Below are 9,550 nucleotides of genomic sequence, written 5' to 3'. Positions count from 1 at the left end.
CAAAAAAAAAAAAAAAAAAAATTTCGTTGAACGAAATACTTAATCTTTGAGTAATAATTTTTTTAATAATTATTCTTTTCAATAATTTTAATATTCCCTCTATGTTAGAATTACACTTTGATATTCTATTATTTTTATTTTTATATATTTTGAAAATAATAACTATTAAATTTTATTTTTAAATACGAGAATTTCCCCGGTAAGAAAAATCAGTGCACGGTGCTCAATGATTCATGACTATCATAGTAAACTCGTATCGCACAGAGCCTTTAAGGATTCGAGAGGAAACGAGGAGGATCCGTCGCGGCGTACGTGCATTCACAGCTGAATTAGCCGCATCATTGTCTGAATGAGAAAAGAGACAGAGAAATATCAAGTGAATGTAAATACGGTAAAAATCCATGCGTCATCCGGTCAAGAATGATCGTCGATACTTCCGAGGGCAACTAACGATGCATTCGATGTTCTATTCTGTTAAAATAATCTTTAGCTTCAAAATTATCTTTTAAAGATAAAATAATTATATAAACTTTATACAAAAGTTTCTTTTTATATAGACCGAAAGAAGTATTTAGAATTCCAATTTACTTTCTTCTTCTTACAAGGAAAGATAAATAAATTTCTCTAGAGCGATTTTGATATTTGTCCAACGTAATATTCGCTATTCCATCGAACCTTTATAACGCGGAAGGCCAAGCAAGCCTTCTTGATAACTTTCTCCCATTGAGAAGTCGGCCATACACGGGCAAGGAATCTATCGATAGTCGTGGTTCAGATTCATTACTGAATTCCCTCGCGTATTCTTCTAAATTAGCTCTCCACCAATTAAACGGATACCGTTTCGATCGTATCTAAATCCACCGGAAGTTATAGATCGGCCTTTTAGATTCGATTCTGGCGAACTACTTTCCCTGTTTGTAGAATTTTTATCTTATTCTTTTTTTAGATATAAATTGTTTAATGTAATTATAAAAAAATATATTTGAAAATATTTCTATCACTTTCATAATTTTATTAATACTATTATCTGATATAAGAATCTTATTATCTGGAAACTTATTATCGAAAATTACAACCGATTCAATTTCTAAATATACGTATCTTATTTTTAATTTTGAAAGATAAATTTAAAAATTGCCATCTCTGTATTCTGATATATATTATTCAAATTCGATCGATACATTATTCATTCGAATTATTATTCATTCGTATTTAATTAAACCACCTGCAGCGAGAATACCTTTCGTGCAAAATGCATCTATGCAGCTTTCCTTTTCTATCTTCCTCGAAAATTACAAAGTCGTCGACGTGATGCGATTCGTCCTGGCTACCGTACTTACTTTGTATATACGGAAGAGCTTTTATTATCTTTGCGGTGTTGGACCGAAATGGGGTAGCTTATCGTCATTAAGACCACCTGGCGCAACAAACATAATGAATATTCCGCAAACGTATGCAGGAGAATGAGAAATCTCGCGTAATAAGTTTGACAAATTAATTTCATCTATTTTCGAGATTCATCGATAGTTTTTACCTGTCGATTTTTCGTTTTACGTTGATGATGGTATTTCGTATTTGAATTTGCAAGATAAACATATATACATTTGAAATATTCTCAATTTTTATTATTTTCTTCTTTTGTAGAATCAGCCTCACGTATCCAATGTTGCATTCTACATCAACTATTTCTGCAATAATTTTTTAAGAAAGTATTTAAAATATTCGAATTAAAAATATTTTAAAAAAAAGAATCTTAAAAAGTCTCTTAACCTCAATTTTCGAGAGCGTATCGACAACGCCATTGAACACCACTCACCGTGCAATTTTCCAATTTCTTTTCACTCATATTCTACGACACATTAATTTACGATGATTAACAAGCACATGATGTAGCATCTGAACACATAGTTCGACAGGTCAGCTTCTATAACAGTTTCCTCTTAAAGATATTTCGTACCTCATTCGAGAATAATTTCCAAAGGGTTTTGTGAGGTTGTACATGCAATTATCCAAGATTAACAGAATCGTACACAGAGGAATTCTCGTTGGATCGTAACGGTATATACCAACCGCATTCGATGATAACCTTCAGCATGATGATGTTGGAAAGGAACCATTTTTTTTCACGTTAAACGAAAATTGCAAACATTCTCGATGGATAAAGTCGTCAGTCGAATAACCATTCGTAATTAACCTCAATTAGACGCGGGTTGAGTGATCCAGATGAAACAGATGGCTACTTGATAATTGCATCTTTTGATCGATTGATTCCTTACACTTTTTTTCTTCTCACCTTTTTTGTATAAAGAACGATGATCTTTGAAATAATGACATCAATTATCGCAATTAAAGCCGATGATTGAATTTCGTGGAAGATATCCATAGAAGTTGTGTAATTTTGACGAAAAAACAAATTTTTCGTCGAGAATTATTCTTTCATCCTTTGTCCATTGAAACTCGATTAAAAGTTCAAAGTTTAGAGAATAATTTTTGATAATTCTCAAATGAATCCACATAGATCTTATAACTTCAACTATAATATTTAAAATTTTCGTAACCAAAAATATTACGAAACCCATGCTCACTTCTCACATTTCGATGGTAATAAATATAACGTGGCACCACCTACCTGCTATATGTTTTACTATTCTTTTTGTTTCTCCCCCACTCCTATTCTATTCTCCTAATCTATTATACTGCCATATTTAGTCTTTTCATAGACGAATCATGATCACGTGTGAAATAGAGAATTATATTCTTGTATTATTCATTTTATTACAATATTATAACGATATTAAATTATTGAAATAGTTATATTTTTCATAAATTTTATCAACTTACATTAATACTCTCATTTCTTTTTCCAGGTTTCACAGGCACCCAGTGCGAGATCGACATTGATGAGTGCGCGGAAAGACCGTGTCTAAATGGAGGCGTTTGCACCGATTTGATCAACTCCTTCAAATGCACCTGTGCGAACGGTTTCGCTGGTTCTCACTGTCAGATCAATATAGACGACTGCGCCTCCTCGCCATGCAAGAACGGCGGTATCTGCCAGGACTCGATAGCCAAGTACACGTGCGACTGTCCACCAGGATTCACCGGAGCCTCCTGCGAGACGAACATCAACGACTGCCAATCGAATCCCTGCCACAGTGGCACCTGCATCGATGGAGAGAACAGCTTCAGCTGCAATTGCTTTCCAGGATTCACCGGGAAGCTGTGCCAGACGCAGATCGACGAGTGCGAGAGCAACCCTTGCCAGTTTGGAGGAAGGTGCGAAGACCGTATTAACGGGTACCAATGTATTTGTAGACCTGGAACGTCTGGGACGAACTGCGAGGTGAACGTGAACGAATGTTATAGCAATCCATGTAGAAATGGAGCAAGGTGCATCGATGGTATCAATAGGTGAGTTTGCGGTTAGTCGATTGATCCTTATGTCAATGCCCACGATTCTCACGACATCGTTTGATCTCTCATTTTGGTAATAAAATTCCAAATTTGAGAAGTTGAAAAGTAAGGAAGAGTTGGATTAATTAAGAAATTTTAGAAAAATTTCATTTTCTAACCGGTTATTGACATAAGGGTTAAGGGGTTTGTTTTCGAGGCTTTCCATTTTAACGAGATCTAAATACGGAATTGTAAATGGTCGATGCATGGTATTGCTTAAAAGCTTTCTCACTTCGTGAGATTAGAATTTTAATGTATCCTGAGCGAATGAAAATAACGTTGAATTTAACTCCTATAGGAGTTCACAACAGCCCTAACAAACTGCTCACGCATGAATACCCAACGCAGCAAAATCTAGCTTTGTCTTTATCCTTGCGATCGCTTATTATCCTCTTACGAGTTACGTATCTTCTTCCAGATATTCGTGCGAGTGCGAGCCAGGTTTTACCGGGCAACACTGCGAAACGGACATCAACGAATGCGCCAGCAATCCTTGCGCTAATGGCGGCCGTTGCATAGATTTGATAAATGGATTCCGGTGCGAATGTCCTCGTGGTTATTACGATGCTAGATGCTTGAGCGACGTGGACGAGTGTGCGAGCAATCCTTGCGTGAACGGTGGCACCTGCGAGGATGGCGTGAACCAATTTATCTGCCACTGTTTGCCCGGTTACGGTGGGAAGAGATGCGAGGCAGATATCGACGAGTGCGGCTCGAATCCTTGTCAACATGGCGGCACTTGCAACGATCATTTGAATGGATACAGCTGCAAGTGTCTCGCTGGGTACGCTGGTACCAATTGCGAGACAAACATCGACGATTGCGCGAACAATCCTTGCCAGAATGGCGGTTCCTGCATCGACCTGGTCAATGATTACAAATGTGTCTGCGAACTTCCTCATACGGGAAGGAATTGCGAGGATAAGCTAGATCCTTGTTCGCCTAACAAGTATGAATTTCGATGTGTTTTTAGCGTTCGATAAAATTTTTGAAGAAATGTTAATAATAATAAATGTTCTTTTCTCTTACAGATGTCTTCATGGCGCCAAGTGTTCACCATCCTCGAACTTTCTCGATTTCGCCTGCACTTGTACGGTCGGTTACACTGGCAGACTCTGCGATGAGGACGTCGACGAGTGTGTAATGACGTCTCCGTGCAGAAACGGTGCTACTTGCAGAAACACCAATGGCTCCTATCAATGCCTTTGCGCAAAAGGATACGAAGGTCGGGATTGTATCATTAACACCGACGATTGCGCTTCTTGTAAGTACCATACATCAAAATTATTTCATTTCATCATATACAAGTGTAATTAACACGTGTGATTTTACAATTCACAGTTCCATGTCAAAATGGTGGCACTTGCTTGGACGGTATTGGCGACTACACTTGCCTCTGTGTGGACGGTTTCAGCGGGAAACATTGCGAAATCGACGTGGACGAATGTTTATCACAACCGTGTCAAAATGGTGCTATCTGTAAAGAATACGTAAACTCGTATACCTGCCAATGTCAACTCGGATTTTCCGGTATAAATTGTCAAACCAATGACGAGGATTGTACCGACAGTAGTTGCATGAATGGTGGTAAATGCATAGACGGTATCAACAATTATACTTGCGTTTGCAAACCTGGCTACACCGGTTCAAATTGTCAGTATCGTATCAATGAATGCGACAGTTTGCCCTGCCTCAATGGTGCTACTTGTCATGATCATGTTCAATATTATACTTGTCACTGTCCTTACGGTTATACTGGAGCTAGATGCGATCAATACGTCGACTGGTGTGCGGATAATCCTTGCGAAAATGGAGCTACTTGTATTCAGAAGAAAAACAAGTATCAATGTAATTGTTCTCCTGGTTGGACCGGTAAAGTCTGCGATGTCGAAATGGTTTCTTGTAAAGATGCGGCCATAAGGAAGGGAGTACCCGAGAAGAATCTTTGTAACAATGGCACTTGCGAGGACATAGGTAACAGCCACCGTTGTCATTGTCTAGAAGGATACACAGGCTCTTATTGTCAAGAAGAAGTAAACGAGTGCGATTCTGCTCCTTGTCAAAATGGAGCTACTTGCAAGGATCTTATTGGATCTTATCAATGCCAGTGTACCAAAGGTTTCCAAGGACAGAATTGCGAGCTTAACGTGGATGATTGCAAACCTAATCCTTGCCAGAATGGCGGTACGTGTCACGATCTTATCAGCAACTTTAGCTGCTCTTGTCCTCCTGGAACCTTGGGTTTCATATGCGAGCTCAACGTAGATGATTGTACTGTCGGCGCTTGTCATAATAATGGAACGTGTACCGATAAGGTTGGCGGATTCGAATGCAAATGTCCTCCAGGATTCGTAGGACCTAAATGCGAAGGCGACATCAACGAGTGTTTGTCCAATCCTTGTGCCTCGCCAGGAACTCAAGATTGCGTGCAATTGATCAACAATTATCATTGCAATTGCAAACCTGGCTACATGGGACGACACTGCGAGGTAAAAGTAAATTTCTGTGACAGCTCACCGTGCCAGAATGGAGGTGTTTGTACTGCAAAACAAGCTGGACACACTTGCCTTTGTCCTAACGATTATTATGGAAACAACTGCGAATTCGCTGGTTCTTATTGCGATAGAGAACCTTGCTTGAATGGCGGTACTTGCAGAGTGGCTGAAACAGAAGTTGGATATAGATGTTACTGCCCTCTTGGAACAACAGGAACGCATTGTGAAATAGATGCCAGAGATGAATGTGCTAGTAATCCATGCCAACAATCCAATGCAGTTTGCAAAAATCTTCTTGGCGATTATGCTTGTGATTGCCCACCAAAATGGACCGGTAAAAACTGCGAAATTTATGACCCTACTTACAGAGGAGGTATTTTTGGTAGTTCCAACTCCAATATCCAAAAAACTATGAATGCGTACGATCTTGATTTAGAGTTAGAAAGAAAGAAGTGCATTGAGAATAGATGCGAAGAAAAATCTGGTAATCATCATTGTGATGAAGAATGTAACAGATATGCTTGCAATTTTGATGGAAACGATTGTTCATTGGGCATCAATCCATGGCGTAATTGCACTGCTCCGATTAATTGTTGGGACGTTTTCATGAACGATATCTGCGACGAGGTTTGCAATAATCCTCAGTGTCTATTCGATGGAAGAGATTGTGAAGAAAAATTGGCACCATGCAAGTAAGTAATTGCGATATAGATGAAATATAAATAACATCATAAATAACATCAACTAATTCAATTCTTTAATAATAACGATCTTTATTTTTACAGCCCTATTTATGACGCCTATTGTCGCAAACATTACGCCGACGGATTCTGCAATTACGGTTGCGACAATGAAGAATGTAATTGGGATGGTCTCGATTGTGATACGAAACCACCATCGTTGGCAGAAGGTGTGATTTCAGTGGTAGTAAGGATGGACATGTTAACATTCCGTTCCAACGTGGTCGCTTTCCTAAGAGACATTGGTCACGAATTAAGAACGACGTTAAGAGTAAAGCAAGATGAACTTGGCAACGATATGATATATCCATGGAGAAGGGAACGAGATCCAGGATTACAGACTAGCATTTTTGGTCGGCCGACCACGATCTACACTCAAAGCGGTGTGATAGCCTATTTGGAGATCGACAATAGAAAATGTACCGTCACTCAAGGAGCAGTATGTTTCCCATCAGCAAACGAGGCAGCGGAATATTTAGCAGCTACCGCATCCAAACATTCTTTGTCTCGAAACTTCCCCATCGAGCAAGTTCGTGGTGTGGTTGGGCCTCAGGGTCCAGAGTATCCGGACACTCCAACGAACTACAAATACGTCTTCATCGGTGTCGTTATCGTGGTACTTGGAGGGATGTTGGTCGGTGTTCTGGTCACAGCGCAAAGAAAACGAGCAGTGGGTGTCACCTGGTTCCCAGAAGGATTCTTGCGCACGAGCAGCGGAAGTGGGCAGCGCCGAAGATCGAGAAGACGAGGTCCGGATGGCCAAGAAATGAGGAACTTGAACAAGCAACCTTCGGTGAACTGCATGGATCTCGATGTTGGAAATGGAAGAGCTCAACAGTGGTCAGACGATGAATCAGATTTACCACCTTCGAAAAGAATGAGAGCTATAGAGCCCGGATACGCTAGCGATCACACCGCCATTACCGATTACGAGGAAACGGAGCCTCGAATGTGGACTCAACAACATTTAGATGCCGCAGAGATTCGTAGGCCGGATGCTGGAGTTTTAACACCGCCTAGTCTCGAGCATGGCCAAGACGTGGACGCCAGAGGACCCTGTGGGATGACGCCATTGATGGTAGCAGCTGTACGAGGTGGAGGATTGGACACCGGAGAAGAGGAAGACGAAAGTGACGGCACAGCCGCTGTGATCGCTGATCTAGTTGCCCAGGGAGCAGACTTGAACGCCACCACGGATAAGAGTGGCGAGACTTCGCTTCATCTGGCTGCAAGGTATGCCAGAGCTGACGCAGCTAAGAGGCTGCTGGACGCTGGAGCAGATGCCAACTCTCAAGACAATACTGGTCGAACTCCTCTTCACTCTGCCGTCGCTGCTGACGCGATGGGAGTCTTCCAAATACTCTTAAGGAACAGAGCTACGAATCTGAACGCGCGCATGCACGATGGAACGACTCCACTGATTTTGGCTGCTCGCCTGGCTACCGAGGGAATGGTGGAAGATCTAATTAATGCGGACGCTGATATCAACGCAGCCGACAACAGCGGTAAAACGGCCCTTCACTGGGCCGCCGCTGTTAACAATGTCGATGCCGTGAACATACTTTTGGTTCATGGCGCAAATAGAGATGCCCAGGATGACAAGGACGAAACACCATTGTTCCTCGCCGCCAGAGAAGGAAGTTTCGAAGCGTGTAAAGCGTTGCTCGATACGTTCGCCAATAGGGAGATCACCGATCACATGGATCGATTACCGAGAGACGTTGCCAGTGAGAGATTGCATCATGACATCGTGAGATTGTTGGACGAGCACGTGCCCAGATCACCACAGATGGTGAATGTGATACCAAATGGTCCTCTTATGGGTAAGTGTGTTTTTATTTTTTTATTTTACTCTGTGAACCTCTGTGGTATATAGAAAAAATTGGGTGATATTAAAATTTTATTTCTCTGTCGTAGGATCTCCAAATCATCCACAACTCATCACACATCCCACAGTGATCGGTTCCGCTCCGAAACAAGCAAAGTCGAAGAAGCGGCCAAAAGCGGGATCGACGGGGAATCCAAACAGTCCCGAGTCAGAGGGCGGAGTAGTGGTGGTGAGGCGAAAACCTTCTGTAAAAAAGCCACCGGCGAAGCGCGGAGCCCAGCCCCCAAACCAGGAGATTCCTCAGGGAGCGGAGGGCGCAGAGGGAAACTTGCCAAGCCCCTACGACAGCGCAAGCTTGTACAGCAACGCGATTCCGTTGGTGGGCCACACGGCAACGGCGAAACAACCGCCACCGTATGAGGATTGCATAAAGGGCCAATCCATGCAAGGCCTTCAACAATTAGGCCTGGACACGTTCACAACAAATTATGGTTTGCCTAATTTTCACGACCAATTATTAGCATCTCATCAACGACAAGCCCAAGGAATGGTGAACACGTTGTCGCCGCCCTATAGCAATCAATCACCGCCACACTCGGTGCAATCGAACATGACCCTGTCGCCACAGGCGAGCTATATGGGCTCGCCGTCTCCGGCGAAAAGTAGGCCGTCGTTGCCCACTTCACCCACCCACATCGCCGCCATGAGACAGGCGACGCATCAAAAGCACGGCGGCATGCCACCGGTGGGATTCGATTTTGAGAAGCTCCCCTACTCGTCGAGCCAGCAGCAACAGCAGCAGCAACAACAACAGCAGCAGCAGCAGCAACAGCAGCAAATGCAACAAACGCAACAACAAATCCAGCAGCAGCAGCAGCAGCAACAGCAGCAGCAACAGCAGCAGCAAAGCACGCAACAACAACAGCAGGCGCAACAGCAGCAAGCGCAACAACAGACGCAGCAATACTATCAGTATTTGACGCCGCCCTCCCATCATTCCGGACCGGATGTGACGCCACAGCATTTGATGCAAG

At 42.3% G+C, this 9,550-nt stretch overlaps 1 protein-coding gene across 1 annotated transcript in view; it reads left to right on the top strand.

Annotated features, from left to right (window-relative positions):
- Window positions 1–9,550, top strand: part of LOC102673498 (neurogenic locus Notch protein) — a 132,466-nt gene that overhangs the window by 120,964 nt on the left and 1,952 nt on the right. The window contains exons 5-10 of the mRNA XM_031512583.1: window positions 2,868–3,411; window positions 3,872–4,402; window positions 4,485–4,717; window positions 4,795–6,640; window positions 6,734–8,511; window positions 8,606–9,236. Of these exons, the coding sequence (XP_031368443.1) occupies window positions 2,868–3,411; window positions 3,872–4,402; window positions 4,485–4,717; window positions 4,795–6,640; window positions 6,734–8,511; window positions 8,606–9,236 (5,563 nt within the window). The remainder of the gene's footprint in view (window positions 1–2,867; window positions 3,412–3,871; window positions 4,403–4,484; window positions 4,718–4,794; window positions 6,641–6,733; window positions 8,512–8,605; window positions 9,237–9,550) is intronic.

The sequence above is a fragment of the Apis dorsata genome, unplaced genomic scaffold, assembly GCF_000469605.1.
Source record: "Apis dorsata unplaced genomic scaffold, Apis dorsata 1.3 scaffold_37, whole genome shotgun sequence".
Taxonomy (NCBI): domain Eukaryota; kingdom Metazoa; phylum Arthropoda; class Insecta; order Hymenoptera; family Apidae; genus Apis; species Apis dorsata.
Note: the sequence above shows the minus strand (reverse complement) of the source record. Positions and strands in the feature narration are given on the sequence as shown.